The sequence below is a fragment of the Geotrypetes seraphini genome, chromosome 11, assembly GCF_902459505.1.
Source record: "Geotrypetes seraphini chromosome 11, aGeoSer1.1, whole genome shotgun sequence".
NCBI classification, from domain to species: domain Eukaryota; kingdom Metazoa; phylum Chordata; class Amphibia; order Gymnophiona; family Dermophiidae; genus Geotrypetes; species Geotrypetes seraphini.
This window is the reverse complement of record NC_047094.1, coordinates 82400245-82421090: the sequence shown is the minus strand read 5'-3', so window position 1 is coordinate 82421090 and position 20846 is coordinate 82400245. Positions and strand designations below refer to the sequence as shown.

Below are 20846 nucleotides of genomic sequence, written 5' to 3'. Positions count from 1 at the left end.
ACCGGAAGGCAAAGGGAGAGGTGATAGTGCTGCAGCGCACAGGGAACTGTGCCGACACCCTTGGTCGGGCTTTTCTTCCTATGGGAAAGGACCCTCAGACCACATCAGCTTCTTCTACTTCTCTCCACCAGCTGGGAGGGTGAGGAAGGGACCTGGATGGGCCCAGGTGTTGCCCCTAAAGTTGGTTCAATATGGCCAACACCCCTAGGCTCTACTGAAGCCGCAGCAACAGGAGCAAAGAGCCTTCCGTCCTCAGGAGCCGAAACCAGGAACCAGAACGATAGCAGCCATCTTTCAGATCTAGGAAACCGGTGCTGGTAGCTGCAGTCAAGCTTGGCTGAAATCCACTGCAGAATTCAGGAACTGCAAGAAACCCATCTCAACCTGCTGGAGATAGAGTATACTGATTGGCCAGGAGGCTGTGCATCCAAGATATACCCGAGGTCAATTCAGTGCTCTCTATCTCCCCCTGCTGGTTGGTGGACGTAATCCCACTAGTCTCTGCTGCTGATGACAAGGAAACAAGCTTTCTTTATCAATGCTTTACATCTAAGAAGAATATGAAGAGAAACTTGCCAAACAGGCAAAAACTCGTAACAATTTTTTTAGGTACCATTGAATGATCAAGGGCAAAAGCAGTGCTCAGGGAGGATAAGGCCATAGCAGAGAGACTAAATGAATTCATCAATTTCATGTTTGAGTTCTTTTAGTACCCTGGGATATACCATCCGGTTCAGATGATTTATCACTTTTTAACTTGTTGATTTGGTTTAGTACATCTTTCAGATTCATTGAAATTTCTTTCAGTTCCTCTGCATCACCTGAACTAGAAATGGTTTTCAAGGGTGATGATGCAGAGGAACTGAATTTCAATGAATCTGAAAGATGTACTAAACCAAATCAACAAGTTAAAAAGTGATAAATCATCTGAACCGGATGGTATATCCCAGGGTACTAAAAGAACTCAAACATGAAATTGATGACCTGCTGTTAGTGATCTGTAATCTGTCACTAAAATCATCTGTAGTACCTGAAGATTGGGGGATGACCGATGTTACGTCAATTTTTAAAATGGGTTCCAGGGGAGAACTGTGGAATTACAGGTCAGTAAGCCTGACTTCATTACCAGGCAAAATGATGGAAACAATTATAAAAAATAAAATAGTTGAACACGCAGGCAAACATGATTTAATGAGAGAGTCAGCATGGGTTCAGCCAAGGGAGGTCTTGCTTCACCAATTTGCTTGACTTATTTTAAGGTGTGAATAAACATGTGGATAAAGGAGAGACAGTTGATGTAGTGCAGTGGTCTCAAGCTCAAACCCTTTGCAGGGCCACATTTTGGATTTGTAGGTACTTGGAAGGCCTCAGAAAAAATAGATATGTTATTAAAGAAATGACAATTTTGCATGAGGTAAAACTTTTTATAGTTTATAAATCTTTCCTTTTAGCTAAGTCTTAATAATAATATTGTAATTTATAGCTAAAGAGATATATGATCAAGAAACTGTTTTATTTTACTTTTGTGATTATGATAAACATACCGAAAGCTTCAAAATAGTACCTGGCAGGCTGCATGTGGCCCCCAGGCCGCAAGTTTGAGACCACTGATGTAGTGTATCTAGATTTTCAGAAAGCTTTTGACAAGAGAGGTTCCTGAGAAAATTAAAGAGGCATGTGACAGGTGGCAAAGTGCAGTTGTGGATTAGGAATTGGTTATCGGATAGAAAACAGAGGGTAGGGTTAAATGGTGAGTTTTATCAATGGAGGAGACTAAACAGTGGAGTGCTGCAGGGATTTATACTAGGTCCGGTGCTATTTAACTTATTTATAAATGATCTGGAAATTGGAACGAGTGAGGTGATTAAATTTGCAGATGACACTAAACTGTTCAATGTTGTTAAAACGAATGCAGATTGTAAAAAATTGCAGTTAGACCTTAGTAAATCGGAAGACTGGGCATCCAAGTGGCAGATGAAATTTAATATGGACAAATACAAAGTGATGCACATTGGGAAGAATAGCCCAAATCACAGTTACCAGATGCTAGGGTCCACCTTGGGAGTTAGTACCCAAGAAAAAGATCTGCGTGACATTGTAGAAAATACAATGAACCCTCCTGCCCAATGTGCGACGGTGGCCAAAAAAGATGCTAGGAATTAAAAAAGGGATGGTTAACAATGTTATATGCCTCTGTATCGCTCCATGGTGCGACCTCACCTGGAGTAATGCGTTCAATTCTGGTCTCCTTATCTCAAGATAAAGCAGCACTAGAAAAGGTTCAAAGAGTGACCAAGTTGATAAAGGGGATGGAACTACTCTTGTAAGAGGAAAGACTAAAAAGTTTAGGGCTCTTCAGCACAGAAAAGAGATGGCTGAGGGGAGACAAGATTGAAATCTTCAAAATCCTGAGTGGAGTAGAACAGGTACAAGTGGATCGATTTTTCACTCTGTCAAAAATTACAAAGACTAAGGGAGGCTCAAAGTTACAGGAAAATACTTTTTAAAACTAATAGGAAGAAATATTTTTTCACTCAAGAGAATAGTTAAGCTCTGGAACACATTGCCAGAGGTTGTGGTAAGAGCAGATAGCGTAGTTGGTTTTAAGAAAGGTTTGGACCATTTCCAGTCCATAGTCTGTTATTGAGAAAGACATGAGGAAAGCCACTGCTTGCCCTGGATCGGTAGCATGGAATGTTGCTGCTCTTTGGGTTTTTGCCAGATACTAGTGACCTGGATTGGCCACTGGGCTTGATGGACCATTGGTCTGACCCAGTAAGGCTATTCTTATGTTCTTATATTGTAGGAAAGCAACTGGATCTCTGAGGGCAGTTCTGAGATAATAGGGGAGCGTCTGAAAAATTGTAAATGAGCTTCCTACAAGCAGTCTTGCAATAGGGGTGCATAACCTTCTTGTCAAGGAAGAGTGGGATTTTTGTGCATTTTTAATTCCTGAAGCAGGTGGCCCCTTGTTGGGTCTTGTTATCTATTGGTGCTCCCTACTTTTGTATATCTGTGGTTTGCTATTTAAGAGTGCTTTGTTGTTTGCTTTTTTTCTTTTAATGACTTTCTTTCCTATATATATATATATATCAAACTCTTGTTCTCTGTGTTCAAATTGCTGCTTAAAACATTCATCATGGTTTATGGTACCCAATTCAATTAAATTTAATTCAGTCATCTTTTTAGTTGTGCTGGTTGATTGGGCAACCAACTATGCTGTATATTTAAGATCATTCTGTCCTATTATTTTAATTGCATTCCTTTATTTTATCGTATTGTTTTTAGATTGTACACCACCAGTACATGCGGTGTATAAAGTTTAAACATTAGTACCTCCACCTATTTTCCCTTCCTATACAACTGCAGAAGAAAGCATATACAGTTTAGCCAGTCTGTAGAGATGTACCGTTTTTCCTGCATTGTCCAGGCCCAAGATTAGTATACAGTATTCATCCTTCTGAAACATGTACTTATAGAGTCCAGAAAGTAAGGTATACATTTTGTTCCTGTAACAAAAAATCAGAGAAAAGGATATTAAAGATGAAGGTTGTATCTGTCCTCTTCCATTAGCACCCACTAAACCTGAACAGGATTCCCATGATTAAATACAAACTTGAAATCTGAACTGGGTATTAGAGTAGAGAGCTGCACTGGAACGGGAACGATGGGGATCCCGCGGGTTCCCCCTTCAGGTCGCGGGGATCCCGTGGGGACGCCCCCTAGGGTCGCGGGGTTCCTGCGGGGCTGGATGTACTCAGCCGCGAGGCTCGTCTTCTCCCTACCTGCCCTGCCGCAGCACACAGCCGAACGGAAGTCTTCCCGATGTTAGCGCCGACGTCAGAGGGAGGGCTTAAGCAAAGCCCTCCCTCCCTCCGACGTCAGCGCTGACATCGGGAAGACTTACGGTCGGCTGTGTGCTGCGGCAGGGCAGGTAGGGAAAAGGCAGTGGCGTACCAAGAGGGGGGGCAGGGAGGGCGGTCCGCCCCGGGTGCAGCACAGCCGGCCAGGTCCCCTTACCTTTGTGGCGCTTCCCCCGACCGACCAACAACAGGCCCGGTCCGACAAGCCTCCCTGCCCTATAGCAGAGGGGGGAGAAAGACACTGAAAGCACATGGGGAAGACAGAGGGGGGAGAAGGACACTGAAAGCACATGGAAGACAGAGGGGGGAGAAGGACGCTGGCAGGACATGGGGAAGATGGGGGAGGGAGGACACTGAAAGGAAATGGGGAAGAGAAAGTGGGGAGAAGACGCTGACAGGGAAGAAGACAGAGATGCCAGACTATGGTGGGAGCGGAGGGAAGAAGATGGGTGCCAGACCAATTTGGAAGGGGGGGGAGAAAGGGAGAGGCACAGTAACAGAGCAAATGGAAGACGCAGAGAGAAGAGAGACAGTGGATGGAAGAAATTGAATGAGAACATGAGGAAAGCAGAAACCAGGCAACAAAGGTAGGAAAAAAATTATATTTCTTTTTTTTTTTTCTTTAGGATAAAGTATTATATTAGTTATGTTGATAAAAATTTATAAACATTAGAGGCTCTGGTAGAAACCCGTTTACAAAGCATGTATTCTTCCCAATTAATATTTCCAAATTAATAAAGTCTTTTTGCTTATTTGTAAATGGGTTTCTACCAGAGCCTTTAATTCAGTAGCATAATTAAATGAAATAACTATTTCTGTAGTTTATAGGGACGGGTGGGGACGGAGGGGATTCCTCACGGGGATGGGTGGGATTTCTGTTCCCGCGCAACTCTCTATATTAGAGGCAGTGCCATAAATTTTGCCCAAGTGGCAAAGAAAGGATCCATCTGCAGCTACACCTGGACTCCCCCCACTCTGGAGGCTCTTTCAAAATGATTGCTTGGGGGGGCTATAATTACAATGTCTGCAAATGATTACAAAGTATAGCAATAAATGATCAGAGACAGGCGCTACAGGATGAGAAGGGGGATGGGAATAAGCATGCAAGACTCAGCAAAAGATGCTGCCAGGGAGGATAGTAGTCATTATATATGAATTGTAATGATAATTCTCCGTGATGGTGATGTCACGGTGAAAGAGCCAACCTGGCCAGTCTCTAGCACAGAAAGCTCAATAAGAGCTTTCTGTGCCAGTGTCAGACTTCCCGCTGTACTGTACACACTGTATCCTACCTCATCCTCTCCTCAGTTACGTGAAAAGCTGGCAGCAATTCAGGAGAGTGAGAGAGTTTTTATGTGGCTTTAAGATCATCTGTCAATGGAAAACTACCATTACAAGTAAGCAACTCTTTATTTCTCCATGGACATGAATCTTATTAGCTACACAGTTGGTGACTCCCAAGCTATGAAGGTAATACTTATAGTGGACAACTCTGTGTATTACTAATATTGCAGCATAAGAAAGACTGTTACCTTCGTAGGAGGAAGAGGAGAGTTGATGTCTGTCAACATTGTATTTAACTCCTCCTGGCCAAAATTAGAATCTGTGCAAGATACTACGTCAATGCAATAACACTTGGTAAACGTATGTGTAGTCATCCACATAGCTGCTGTGTGTCACTCTCTGTAGATGAGATCTTATGGTGGCCATGGAGCGTTAAGCATGTGCCGTTACATGAGGAATTGAGGCTGGTTGGTCAGGACTGGTCCTGACTTAACAAAAATGAACTTGCAATCCAAACTGACAAAGTGCACTTAGTGATCAGCTTCAGATTTGCAAGTGAACAATACAATTTAAATAATTGTGATGATCAAGCAAGTACCTTGGTATGACTCAAGTAAATTGTCATGGCTCATGTATAGTCCAGGGTTTGGAGTTTCCAAGGTTTTGTCAGTAGCATGTGGTGGTGGTGGTGGACAAAATGTTGGCAAAATTATTGTTTAAGATGGAAATGGGAAACCACATTAGGTAGAAAACTTTGAGTACTTTAGCCTATAAAATCTGTGTATAAGGCTGGCAGTATGAGTTTAAATTTCACCTATTTGGCATGCTGAAGTGATGGTGATCAGAAATAATGTCTTCCAAGTCAAAAACTTCAAGTCTGCTGCTTCAAGCGGCTCAAAACGTTGAAGCATAAGAGTATTGAGAACTAAGTTGAGCTCCCATGCTGGATATGGAGGTCACAATAGAGGACAGAGGTAAAGAAGACCTTTAAAGAATAGTTTGACAACCGGATATTGGATGACAGATTATCTACACTATCATGAAACACAGATAACGCAACTAAATGTGTGCATAGTGAATTATAGGATAGCCTTGACTTGATTCTGACTGGGTGTGTGAGCTTGCTCCACCCCTGCCTGAGACATCAGACGCTTCAACACCTTTGATGTCTATCTTCCTGCAATCAGCTTTTTGTCTGCTTGTTGATATTTGCTGTCGATTCAAGCTGTTCTGTCTATTTTTACAAATTGTACTCAGGGTACTATTCCCTGAACTATCTTGGGGCTAGATTCACTAAGCAAACGGATCGTGTACTGATCGGTTTGCGAGCCCTTTACGACCAGATTTCCTTCCTGCACTATTCACTAACGCCTGTAGCGATCCGATCCCGATCGTCCCATGTAAATTAGTAAAATAATAATAATAATTTATTTCTTATATACCGCAGCCAAGCGATTGATTCACTAACAATTGCTTGGCTATTTTGAATCGGGTTTTACTATTGGCAAACCCGACTGCTGCAGACCTGTTGGTAACTGAGTTTCCGTCAAGTCTGCAGGTATTTTGACAAGCCTGCCTGTCTTTTTTATTCATTTTTTTCCATGGCACAGATATTTTGCATATGTTACACACATAAAATATCTGCCCTATTAAAAAAAATGAATAAAAAAGACAGGCAGGCCTGTCAAAAAAATGTACCCCCTCACAAAAACGCACCCACCCCAAGCACAGCCGCCCCCCAACCCCGACCGGCATGGCACTCACCCTATCTCCCTCCCTGCTTGCGACCGGCATGGCCCTCCCAGGAGGCCCTCGCCTCCCCCTGACTGGCACGGTCCACCCCCGGCACTAAAAAGTTGGGAGCAGGAAGGGTGCTTAGTCCCTCCTGCTCCTAGGCCGCCCACCCCAGGTTGGTCCAGGTGGTCGGGCCGGGCCTACCCATCCCGGTACCTTTGAAATAGTTGGGAGCAGGAGGGGTGCCCAGTCCCTCCTGCTCCTTCCGACAAGGATGGCCATCTTTGAGAGCAGGAGGGGTGCCCTGACCCTCCTGCTCCTACTCCAATCTTCGGAAGCAGGAGCAGTCTTCCTACTCCTGCTTCCAGGGCCGCCGCTGCACAATAGCGGCCTAGGCCCCGCCCTGGTGCATCATCTGATGCACGGGGAGAGGCCTAAGGCCATGATTGGCTGAGGCGTCTCAGGCTCCTCCCTTTGGAGGGGCCTGGGACATCTCAGCCAATCAGGGATTTCCTTAGGGAGTAGTCTAAGAAGTCCCTGATTGACCATTGTTTTGGCCTCCCTAAGGAAGTCCCTGATTGGTTTGTTGTGCCCCAGGCCCCTCCAAAGGGAGGAGCCTGAGGCGCCTGAGCCAATCAGGGCCTTATGCCTCTCCCCATGCATCAGACTGAAAACCCCTTCTGCTCCCAACTTTTTGGTGCCAGGGGTGGACCGTGCCGGTCGGGGAGGTAGAGCTGTGCGGATCACGGGGAGGGAGGGAGAGATCTGGGCAGAGTAGGGTAGGCAGGAGAGATTGGGGCCTTGGGGGGGGGTGTCAGGCAAATCTCTCTTGCCTGCTCCCGGACTCTCCTTCTCTCTGCCTCCGTTCCCTGCAGTGCAAGCCCGTGGTTTTAAAGCGGGCCTGCACTGCAGGGAATGGCGGAGAGAACAGGAAAGTCCGGGAGTAGGCAAGAGATATCTGGGCAGAGCAGGGCAGGCAGGAGAGATTGGGGCCTGCGGGGGGTGTCGGGCAGGGCCGGTGCCCGATCTCTCTTCCCTGCTCGCCGGACTCTCCTGCTCTCTGCCGCCATTCCCCGCAGTGCAGGCCCGCTTTAAAACCATGGGCTTGCACTGCAGGGAACGGTGGCAGAGAGCAGGAGAGTCTGGGAGCAGGCAAGAGAGATCTGGGCTGGGCTGGGTTGAGCTGAGCCCTGACAGCAGTGACAGGAGGCTGCTTGTCCTTTCACTACTGTCAGGGTGTGCGCATGAGTGGGGATCGCTCTGGCCATGGGTAGGGGGCTTGTTAACAATCATCCCCATTTGCATGCAGGCCTTTACTGAATTAGTCGGCCGGCATGCAAACGGAAACGGATTGCACACGGTTTGGAGGTTTAGTGAATCTAAGCCTTAGCATGCTTTTATTTGTTTGATTATAAGCCCATTTTAGGCTGTAGATTATATCTTACTTTATAATATAAGTCGTTTTGCTTCTTTACAAGTGTTTTCACTGCTTATGCTTATCTTTAATCTTATTTTATTAGTTACTTTACTTGCTTTGTTTATTTATTTTTTTTTAGTTTTACTTATCTTAGCAGCTTTGCTTCTTTACAAGGGTTTTCACTCGTGTATGCTCACTTTAAGCCTGTTTAATAAGTTGTTTTTATTTGCTTTGTTTATAATATTAGTTTGCCTCTTAAGTTTAACCTTATGTGCTGTTGTTTGAATACTGCTTTTTAGCAGCATTACGTCTATTTGCTTCTTAGCAGCATTATGTTTATTTGTTTTTTTTAGCAGTATTATGCCTATTTTATAAGACATTTAGTCAGGAAGCTGTTCTTATCTAGAAGCTTCTTACAACTTTTCATATAAGTATCTATTTAGATAGTGGTTCAACCAACCTTTTGCACAACTTGTGGTTTTTATTTTATGTTTTATTTTGATGTTATTTTTCCCAAGTTTGCTTAATTTTTATTCTTCACAGCTGGCTCTCTGTTTGTTGCAACTCCTTTGAGATAGTTAAATTTTAGTTTTTTATCAAATAAGCTGTCACCTGAGTTTTAAATATGGATATTTCATTTTGGGTTTTATGTCTATTTTTGTATGCCACTATTAGTCCTGTCCTGTTTATCACTCTTTGGTCCCTTAGAGTGTAACTTAAATAATATTCCTTGCTTAGGCCTACAAATTCCTGTAGTTTTTGGTAATAGAAAGCCTTTCCGCAAAAAAATAATTCCTCCGAGGAACTTTTTAATGCCTTGAAACAAATCCCTCTCCTGCTAATACAGCCCTGGATGTACTTACTAAATCTCTTACTTAGTTCTGTATTGCAATACAAGGTCTGTTTGCAATAAACAACAGATGTATTAATAATAATAATAATAATAATAACAACTTTATTCTTCTATACCGCCATAGTCGTAAGACTTCTAGAGACCTACTAGATGATTTAGACCCCAGTTTAATGTGTATCACTGAGACCTGGATTTCTCAGGAAGACACATTTTCTCAGTGAACTTTGTCCTTATGGCTTTAGTAGCCATATGTCCTTTAGAAGCAATAAAAGAGGAGGTGGACTAGCATTGATTTATAAATCTTTTTTCAATGTGCAATTAGTGGACAAGGCCAGCCTCCCAGAACTGGAATACCTCTTGGTATCTGTCAAGGATGAATTGGCTCATTATCCTTTGGGTATCCTCCTTTTTATATCGTCCTCCAGTCCCATGGAATAAATCTAGCCCTCTTGTTACTGGAATTATTGCAAATTCTTCAGTAAAATTTCAGAGATTACTTGTAATAGGTAAATCAATTTACATCGAGGATACCAATGATAAGGCTACTCTTGATTTCATCTCCATGCTTCACTCTCTGGAGTTATCCTTGCCCCAAATAACACCTACTCATGAGAAAGATCATTCTCTTGATATGATCACTTTTATGGATCTTACCCCTCAGAGCTCTGTTATCAATAATGTACGCTGGCAGAGGGTCCCTTGGTCTGACCATTATCTTGGTGAATTTTCATTGCCTATTTTTATGTCTCATATACCAGAAAGGGTTCAGCACAAAAGAACTGTAACTCTTAGAAAGAAAATTAGTCCAGATTTATTCTGGCCTCAAACTTTAAAGTTGTTACCTTGTTCTCCTAGAGAAGGCTCTGTTGGGCTAACTGGAGTACAGTTTCCAAGAGTACATATTTAATTCTTGCTCCACTTGTTACTAAATCCATCTCTCATTCCAGGAATTCTCCTTGGTTCACACCATATCATAGAGAATGTAAGCAAACTTGTAGGAAACTTGAACGAAAATGGAAGAAATCTACTTCAGATTTAGATAAACTTAATTGGAGGCTTACTGTAAGAAAATATAACTCTGAGCTGAGGAAAGCAAGAAAAACTATTATGGAGGTAAAATTGCTAATTCTAATCATCAAAGTAGTACCTTATTTAGACTCTGGCGCAAACTGGCCAATTATGATCATAAATCTTCTCAGACTTTACTACCCACAGCAGACTCTCTTGCTTCTTTTTTCAAAGATAAAAATTGTTACTGTTAGGAATTCTTTTTCTGCAGTGAACCTTGGTCTCTTTTTAAGGGATTCTAAGGATAATTCTATGTTGACACCAGCTGATCGCTTCTGGTATTCATTTGACTCAGTATTTGAGTCTCAAGTCTCAAAACTTTGTGCAAAATTGATGAGAAGTAAATGTATTCTTGATCCTTTTCCCTCTTATCTTTTTGCCAATATTCCTCCTAAGCTGATCAATTGGTTGACTATATTATTAAATTATGCTTTGGAAACAGAAATTTTTCTCGCATGATATGGGTATAAAAAGTCTTACTCCCCTTCTGAAAAAAATCAGATCTCGATCCAGCTGTTACCGCCCACTATAGACTGATTGCTAATATACCTCTCTTAACTAAACTTATGGAATCAATTGTTGCCACCCAACTCTCAAGTTATCTAAATAAATTTTCTATTATTTTGCCTTTTCAGCACGGGTTCCACCCGAATTTCAGTACAGAAACTCTTCTGGTTTCACTTCTTTCTAAGATTCAACAGCTACAGTCTAGTAAGAAGCACGCTATCTTACTTCAGTTTGATCTCTCTGCAGCTTTTGATGTAGTCAATCACAATATTCTGCATTACCTGCTTTCAGAAATCGGCCTTGACAAATTTTTATCTTCCCGCTCTTACTCAGTCAATATGAAGGGTTCCAATTCAAAATCGTGGAGAGCCCTCTGTGGTGTCCCCCAGGATTCTCCATTGTCTCCAATCTTATTTAACATCTACATGAGTTCATTGAAACATTATGATTTTTATACCCGAGAAATTTTAGTAACATGTGCCGATGATATCTTCATTTTACTTGAGGTTGATTAACATCTCAATAATTTGATACCCAATATTAACCATTGTATTACCAAACTTCAGTACTGTGTGATAATGGTCCAGATGAAATAATAATAATAATTTATTCTTATAAACCGCCAGATTTCTGCTTAAAAACATAAGAAGCGCCATCTCTGGATCAGACCTTCGGTCCATCAAGTCTGGCGATCTGCACACGCAGAGGCCCTGCAAGGTGTACACCTGGCGTAAATTTTAGCCACCTATATCCTTCTATGCCTCTCGTAAGGAGATGTGCATCTAGTTTGCTTTGAATCCTAGGACGGTCGATTCCACAATAACCTCCTCTGAGAGAACATTCCAGGTGTCAACCACTCTCTGCGTGAAGCAGAACTTCCTGATATTTGTAATGAACTTGTCCCCCCTTAGCTTCATTCCGTGTCCTCTTGTCCGTGTCAAATTGGACAATGTAAATAATTTTTTCTGCTCTATTTTGTCGATTCCTTTCAGTATTTTGAAGGTCTCGATCATATCCCCTCGCAGTCTCCTTTTCTCAAGGAAGAACAATCCCAGTCTCTTAAGTTGATCCTCGTATTCCAGTATCTCCATACCTTTTACTAGTTTCATTACTCGTCTCTGCACCCTCTCCAGCAGTTTTATATCCTTCTTTAGGTTGGGAGACCAATGTTGGACGCAGTATTCCAAGTGGGGTCTGACCATTGCTCTATAAAGTGGCATTATGACCCTCTCCGATCTACTCGTGATTCCCTTCTTTAACATTCTATTTGCTTTCTTTGCTGCCGCCGCATATTTTGCTGATGGTTTCAGGGTCCTATCTATCAGTACACCCAGGTCCTTTTCTTGTTCGGCATGGGGTCACGAGCGGAGTTCCGCAGGGGTCGGTGCTGGGACCGCTCCTGTTCAATATATTTATAAATGACCTGGAGGCGGGAACAAATTGCGAAGTTATTAAATTTGCGGATGACACCAAACTCTACCGCAGGGTTGAAACCATGGAAGACTGTGAAGATCTGCAAAGGGACCTAACGACGCTAGAAGAATAGGCCAAAAAATGGCAAATGAACTTTAACGTAGGGAAATGCAAGGTCATGCATGTAGGGAAAAAGAACCCGATGTTCAGCTACAAAATGGGAGGATCACTGCTAGGGGTAAGTAACCTTGAAAGAGACCTGGGAGTGATGGTGGACACGTCTTTGAAGGCGTCGGCACAGTGCGCCACAGCCTCAAGAAAAGCAAACAAAATGTTGGGTATCATTAAGAAGGGTATCACGACCAGGACAAAGGAGGTCATCCTGCCACTGTATCGTGCGATGGTGCGACCGCATCTGGAGTACTGTGTCCAGTATTGGTCGCCGTACCTCAAAAAGGACATGGCGGTACTTGAGGGAGTCCAGAGAAGAGCAACTAAACTGATAAGAGGTATGGAAAACCTCTCATATACTGACAGACTGAAAAAGCTGGGGCTGTTCTCCCTGGAAAAGCGGAGACTTAGAGGAGACATGATAGAAACCTTCAAAATCCTGAAGGGTATAGAAAAAGTAGACAGGGACAGATTTTTCAGATTACGGGGAACCACAAGTACAAGGGGGCACTCGGAAAAATTAAAAGGAGACAGGTTTAAAACAAATGCCAGAAAGTTCTTTTTCACCCAGAGGGTGGTGGACACATGGAACGCGCTTCCGGAGGCTGTGATAGGCCGGAGCACGTTACAAGGCTTCAAAGAAGGTTTGGATAGGTTCCTAGAGGATAAAGGAATTGAGGGATACAGATAAGAGTAGCGGTAGGTTATAGGGATAGTCTGGGACCATTGCTCAGGCAATGGGCCTGATGGGCCGCCGCGGGAGCGGACCGCTGGGCGAGATGGACCTCTGGTCTGCCTCAGCGGAGGCAACTTCTTATGTTCTTATGTTCTTACCCAGAGTTGCACCTGACATTCTATACTCGTGTTCCTTATTCTTACTGCCTAAATGCATTACTTTGCATTTCTCCACATTAAACTTCATCTGCCATTTCTCTAACTGACACAAGTCGCTCTGGAGTTCCTCGCTATCCTCCTGCGATCTGATTGCCCAGCATAGCTTTGTGTCGTCTGCAAACTTGATGATCTCACTGGATGTTCCTTCTTCTAGGTCATTGATATAAATATTAAACAAGATCGGCCCACGTACCAAGCCCTGGGGTACACCACTAGTCACTTTCTCCCAGTCGGAGAACTTCCCATTTATGCCCACTCTCTGTTTTCTGTTCTCCAGCCATTTGCCTATCCCATCTTTGTATATCCCCCTCTATTCCATGGCTTTGTAGTTTCCTGAGAAGTCTTTCGTGTGGAGCTTTGTTGAATGCTTTCTGGACGTCTAAGTATATTATGTCCACCGATTCTCCACTATAAATTTGTTCGTTCACGGTCTCAAAAAATTGAAGTAAATTCGTCAAACATGATTTCCCTTTCCTGAAGCCATGTTGACTGGCTTTCTTCAGGTCGTGTGTATCCAAGTGCCGGACTATGCTATCTTTAATCAGTGCTTCAACCATCTTTCCAGGGACAGACATAAGGCTCACAGGTCTATAGTTGCCCAGTTCTCCTCTCGATCCTTTTTTGAAAATTGGCGTGACATTCGCTATCTTCCAGTCTTCCGGTATCTGTCCAGTTCTAATTGTCAGGTTGGCAAGTTTTTGCAATAACTCTCCTATTTCAACCTTCAATTCTTTTAAGACTCTCGGGTGAATTCCATCCGGTCCAGGGATTTGTCACTTTTAAGTTTGTCGATCTGGTAGTATATCTGGTCCAAGTCCACTTCTACTGTGGTGAGGCTGTCTTCTATTACTCCTTTAAACACTTCCACTGCTTCTGGTATTGTTGCGGTGTCCTCCTTTGTAAAGACGGATGCAAAGAAAGAATTTAGTCTGTCTGTAATTTGTTTGTCTTCCTTGATGTACCCTTTTCTTCCCTGGTTGTCCAGCGATCCCACCGCCTCTTTTGCGGGTTTTTTCCCTTTTACGTATCTAAAGAAGGGCTTGAAGGGTTTGGCCTCTTGCGCTATTTTCTCCTCGTAGTCCTTTTTGGCATCCCTCACCTCCTTGTGACATTTCTTCAGGACATCTTTATGTTTGTTCCAAGCTTCGGTTGTTTTTGTGCGTTTCCATTTTTTGAAAGAGTCCTTCTTTTCTTTTATGGCTTCTTTCACCTGTCTGGTAAGCCATGCCGGTTCTCCTTTGCCTTTAGTTCTCCTTTCTTTGGAAATCCGCGGAATGTAGAGATTTTGTGCTTCCTTGATAGTATTTTTCAGTAGGGACCATGCCTGATCTATCGTTTTAATTTTGTCCATCTTTTTCTTGAGCTGTTGATCTACCATGGCTCTCATGCAATCGTATTTACCCTTTTTAAAGTTTAAGGTCGTGGTTAAGGTTTTGGTACGTTTCCCTTTCCCGATGTCAAGTTTAAAGTTGATCATGTTGTGATTGTTCGTCCCCAGCGGGACCATGACTTCTACTTCTTTTGTCGGTCCCATGAGGCCGTTTAGGACCAAGTCCAAGGTGGCGTTGCTTCTTGTCGGCTCTCTTACCATTTGTTCCAGGAAGCAATCCCCTAGCGCCTCCAGGAACTTGGCCTCCTTGCCACAGTTGGAGGTTCCCAGGTTCCAGTCTATCCCCGGGAAATTGAAGTCGCCCAAGATTATTACATTGCCTGTCTTGAATTCTTGTTTGATTTCTTCTATCATTTCTGAGTCAGTTTCCTCCGTCTGTCCTGGGGATCGATAGTAAAGGCCAATTTTTGTGTCTGCGCCATTATGACTAGGAATCTTGGTCCAGAGGGATTCCAGCTTCTCTTTCCTTTCCATCATAGCCTTTCCAACAGATTCTACTCCTTCCTTCGATCTCTTCTGTATAGTTTGCATCCCTGTAGTACTGTGTCCCATTTGTTTTCTTCATTCCACCATGTTTTTGTTATGCCAATGATTTCCAGTTCATCGTGTCTTGCTATTGTCTCTAATTCCCCCATTTTGTTTCCCACACTTCTAGCATTCGTATACATATATTTGAGTTCTCTTTGTGCTACCTTCTTGGACTTTCTACGCTTGGCTGTCTCTACTGTTTCTTTCACGGTATCCTTTTCTGCTCCTGCATTGTTTCCCTTGTTTGCTGTGAGGTCTTCCCCTCCTGTGTATGAGTAGTTGCCTGTGGTTCCTTCGTCGGGGCATCCTGTCACCCGGGCCATCGACTGGTGGTCGACTGTCGGCTTTCCCCTGTCTTTTAGTTTAAAGCCTTCTCGATGGCCTTCTTCATGTTGCCTGCCAATACTCTTGCTCCTTCCTTGTTGAGGTGTAGTGCATCCTTTCTCTAGTACTTGCTTTTTCCCCAGAACGCTGTCCAGTTGCGCACAAAGTCAAAGCCTTCCTCTTCGCACCATCGTCTCATCCAGGCATTGATCGCTTGCAATTCCCCTTGTCTCTTACCATCCGCTCTTGGTACCGGGAGGATCTCGGAGAAAGCCACCTTCACTTCCCTGATCTTCAGTTTTCTTCCGAGTGAGCAGAGCTGGCCCTTCATCTCTTCCTTGTCATACTTCCGCCCGCTCACATCGTTGGTTCCCACGTGGATAAGCACAGCTGTGTCCTCTCCCCCGGCGCTGTCTATGATCTGGGAGATCCTGTTGGCCACATCCTTCACTCTTGCTCCTGGCAGGCAGGTGTCCTCTCTTCCTCCTGCGGTGTGGCTGGCCACATGGCGTATAATGGAGTCACCTATGATGATCCCCATCTTCCTTATTTGGGGGTTCCTTGGGGGGTCGTAAGTCCACGTCCATGGTGTAGGGCCAATCTTCTTCCTCGTTCGATACACTTAAAATTGTTTTCGGCTCTTTGGGTGGGGGGGACGTCTTCCTGCGTTCTCTCTCTTCCTCCTGGTGTGCGGTCGTCCCCTACCTCATCTTCAGTTTTTTTCTGAATTTGCAGGGGTGTCTTCTCTCCTCTCATCCAGGCCTTCTTGCTGGGTTGCTCGGGTACAGCTTTCCAGCCCTGGGATCTCCACGTGTTGCTGGTGAGCTTCTTCAATGAATCCTTCTAGTTCCTTGATCTCCTCATTTGGACTGAACTCCACTAGAAACTTCTCCTGTTCTCGGATAATATCTTCAAAGATGAGGAGTTCTTTTAGTTCCGTCACTGTCTCTTCTAGCAGTCGTACTTGTTGTTTCAAGCTATCCATCTCCATGCACCGACTGGAAATGTATGCCCGGATCCCCGAAGTGAGGTAGTCATACATATTGCAGCCGGTACAGAAGACAGGAAAGCTCATCTTCTGACTTCCTTGGGCTTCCATTTCTTGCTTGTCCCTTCCAAAGACCCTTCGCAAAGGCGCTCTCGCTAAGGCAAGCGCCTTTGCCGCTCGCCTTCCCCGCGTGCCGAATGGCTGCGTGCCGTTGGCTCCTCCCCTTTTTCAAGGGGGAGTCCGGCACTGCGGTGGGGGTGGGTGGAGCCTTCAGCTCCCTCCTGCCTCCTTCTCTTTCCCCCGCCTCTTCTCCTGCTCTTCCCCGCTGTGAACTTAGACTCAGGAGAATCTTTGAAAATTGAGTTTTCCTCGTTAATACTGGGTATTGTTATCGATTCTTCACTTACATTTAAGGACCAACTAAACTCGCTTATTATTTCAGCCTCCGTGCTCTGAGAAGAGTAAGAGCACTTTTTCACCAACAACACTTCTCTGTGTTGGTTTAATCAATCATTTTGTCAAGGTTGGATTACTGCAATTCAGTGTATTTGGGTCTTTCAAAAGGTCAGTCTGCAGAGACTTCAATTAATACAAAACACTGCAGCTAAACTTATTTTTGGTAAGAGTAAATTCGATCACGTAACCCCTCTGCTCAAGGAATTACATTGGCTTCCAGTGTATCTCAGAATTCAATTTAAGTGCATTTGTATTGCATTTAAGATCCTATTTGGCATTTTTGCCACTTTGATTCCTTTAGACTGGAATGTTCATAGATCTCATCTTGCTAGAAGTTCTCAAAAATTAAAACTTACATTTCCCTCTCTCAGTGGTAAAAACAGAACCTTTAAGAGATTTAGTCATTCTTTTGCTTTTAAATTAACTAAATTCTGGAATGCTTTACCGCTTACATTAAGAAGTTTAGGTTCTTTTGCTTTATTCCGGAAAATTCTGAAAACTTTTTTGTTTGCTAAACATTTTGGAAATTAACTATTTCAGTCTACTTTTCCTTGACAATTTTATGTATTACGTATTACATTATTGTTAACCAAGTCGAGCTCCTCTTGGTTGATGACTCGGTCTATAAAACTAAGTTTTAGTTTAGTTTAGGATAGGTGGACAAGATATTCCAAAACTTTAGTCATAGCAGTAGTGGAGGGAATGTAGTAGTGCGATGTGCACCAATATGCAAATCTTCACCACTTTGATGCATATGAAAGCTTCGTGGAATCCAATCTTGAAGCCATCAATATGTGAAGAACATTTGGTGAGAACAAATTAAGGTGATTCACTTGGAAGGCAGTAGTCACGCTACCAAATTCAGAGAGGCAAGATTGGGATGTAAGAGACAGCTCTCATCTTGCGAGATCAGGTTGGACTCCTTTGGAAAGTTCTGTGGAGGATGCGGTGTTATACTGAACAGAGTTGTGAACCATGCTTGTCTTGGCCAGTGAAGAACTGTCTGGCTTTGCCTTCTGTATCACCTTGAATAGAAGAGATATTGGAGGATATGCCTATACAAGATGACTGCTCCAAGAGATTCGAAAAGCATCTTTTGCCACCCTATTTGGGGCATGATGTCTACAGCAAACTTTGTTGCATTTTGTGTTCTGAAGGGATGCAAATATATCCAATTGAGGGGTTCCCCAGCATTGGAAAAGATTGTGAATAATCATAAGAACATAAGAAGCGCCATCTCCGGATCAGACCTTTGGTCCATCAAGTCCTGCGATCCGCACATGCGGAGGCCCTCCCAGGTGTACACCTGGCATAATTTGTAGTCACCCATATCCTTCTATGCCTCTCATAAGGAGATGTGCATCTAGTTTGCTTTTAAATCCTAGGACGGTCGATTCCGCAATAACCTCGTCGGGGAAAGCATTCCAGGTGTCAACCACTCTCTGCGTGAAGCAGAACTTCCTGATATTCGTCCCGAATTTGTCTCCCCTCAGCTTCATTTCGTGTCCTCTTGTACGTGTCCAATTAGACAATGTAAATAGTTTTTTCTGCTCTATTTTGTCAATTCCTTTCAGTATTTTGAAGGTCTCGATCATATCCCCTCGCAGTTTCCTTTTCTCAAGAGAGAACAATCCCAGTCTCGTAAGTCGATCTTCGTATTCCAGTTTCTCCATACCCATTACTAGTTTTGTCACTCGCCTCTGCACCCTCTCCAGCAGTTTTATATCCTTCTTTAGGTTGGGGGACCAATGTAGGACGCAGTATTCCAAGTGGGGTCTGACCAGTGCTCTATAAAACGGCATTATGACCCTCTCTGATCTACTCGTGATTCCCCTCTTTATCATGCCCAACATCCTATTTGCTTTCTTTGCTGCCACCGCACATTGTGCTGATGGCTTCAGGGTCCTATCTACCAGTACACCCAGGTCCTTTTCTTGTTCACTCTTACACAGAGTTGTGCCTGACATCTATACTAGTGTTCATTATTCTTACTGCCTAAATGCATTACTTTGCATTTCTCCACGTTGAACTTCATCTGCCATTGCTCTGCCCATTTCTCTAACTGATACAAGTCGCTCTGGAGTTCTTCGCTATCCTCCTGCGATCTGATTGCCCGGCATAGCTTTGTGTCATCTGCAAACTTGATGATCTCACTGGATATTCCTTCTTCCAGGTCATTGATATAAATATTAAATAGGATTGGCCCAAGTACCGAGCCCTGGGGTACACCACTGTCGGAGAATTTCCCATTTATGCCTACTCTCTGCTTTCTGTTTTCTAGCCATTTGCCTATCCATCTTTCCTCTATTCCATGGCTTTGTAGTTTCCTGAGAAGTCTTTCGTGTGGAACTTTGTCGAACGCTTTCTGGAAGTCCAAGTATATTATGTCCACCGGCTTTCCGCTATCAATTTGTTCGTTCACGGTCTCAAAAAATTGAAGTAAATTCATTAAACATGATTTCCCTTTCCTGAAGCCATGTTGACTGGGTTTCAGCAAGTCATGTGTATCCAAGTGCCGGACTATGCTATCCTTGATCAGTGCTTCAACCATCTTTCCAGGGACAGACGTAAGGCTCACAGGTCTTCAAGAACCACTCATGCAGCACTAGTAGTCTTTTGAGTTTATCTGCTATCTTGTTCTTCTTCCCCAGTATGTACACTGCTGACAAGAGGGAATATAGTTGGATTACCATCTGCAAAACCTGTAACACCTCGTGGCACAAATCATGAGATCCCATGCCTCTCTGCTTGTTGATGCAAAACATGGTAATCTGATTGTATGTGCAAATTTGAATGTGGTGGCCCTCAAGATGATTCTGGAAGGCTTATATCACCATTTATACTGCCCTGAGTTTGAGGTAATTGGTGCTCGAGTTTGAATTGATTGATGTCAGAGACCTTGAGTGTTCCATAAATCAAGATGGGCACCCCAGCCTTGCTTGATATGTTCTCAGTTTTAGCTCCCCAACTCTGGAACACTCTGCCTCTTTTTATTAGAAAGGATAGAGATCTTGTCTCTTTTAAAAAACTTTTAAAAACTTTCTTATTTAATGATGCCTTTATCGATTAATTAATCTCTCCTTTTTTTTTTTTTTCCTTTTCTTCTCTTTTCTTCCCCTCCCTTTGTTTTTTCCCCTAATATATGTTTTTTTCCTCCATCAAGAGAAAAATTTGTAACTTTTCCCCCCTTTCCCTTTTCATGTTTGTTTTTAACATTATATATAGAGATCTTTTCTGTTTTATGTAATTATTTAACAAATATTTATTTAGCTGTTATTAATGTATTACTAATATGACTATATGTTCTCTTATAATCTGTTTTTAATTGTACATCGCTTAGAATGTTTTAAATAGGCGATTCATCAAAAATAAAGTGAACTTGAACTTGAAGCATCGGTTCTTACTGTGATGGTGTGAGGCTGAGGAAAAAAGGGCATCCCTATAGATAAGTTGATCAGATTGACAACCAATCCAGAGATGTGAATAGATGTGGCAAAATGAAAATGTGGGTTTTCAGCAGTTGAGAGTATTGGTTCCATCTGTCTTTGAGGTACCATTGGAGAAGCCACATATGTAGACGTACCAGTGGTACTACATCGGCCATTCTATATCAAGTGGACCAGGGCTCCACGCTAGAGAGCTGCACAGGAACGGGGATGATGGGAATCCCGCGGGTTCCCCCTTTGGGTCACGGGGATCCCATGGGGACGCCCCCTAGGGTCGCGGGGTTCCTGCGGGGTTGGATCGCAGTGCACTCGAGCCGCAAGGGTAGTCTCCTCCTCCTTACCTGCCCTGTCGTAGCACACAGTCGACCGGAAGTCTTCCCGATGTCAGCACCGACGTCGGAGGGAGGGCTTAAGCAAAGCACTCCCTTCCTCCGACGTCAGCGCTGACATCAGGAAGACTTCCGGTCGGCTGTGTGCGGCAGGGCAGGTAGGAAGAAGGCAATGGCGTAC

General features: G+C 43.5%; 1 protein-coding gene across 7 annotated transcripts in view; it reads right to left on the bottom strand.

Moving 5' to 3' along the window:
• ARFRP1 (ADP ribosylation factor related protein 1) overlaps positions 1-20846 on the bottom strand; it is a 223426-nt gene that overhangs the window by 168841 nt on the left and 33739 nt on the right. For all 7 annotated transcript variants that reach the window (XM_033963073.1, XM_033963071.1, XM_033963076.1 and 4 more), the window contains exon 2: positions 3410-3509. In XM_033963073.1, coding sequence (XP_033818964.1) covers positions 3410-3502 — 93 coding nt within the window. In that variant the 5' untranslated portion in view covers positions 3503-3509. The remainder of the gene's footprint in view (positions 1-3409; positions 3510-20846) is intronic.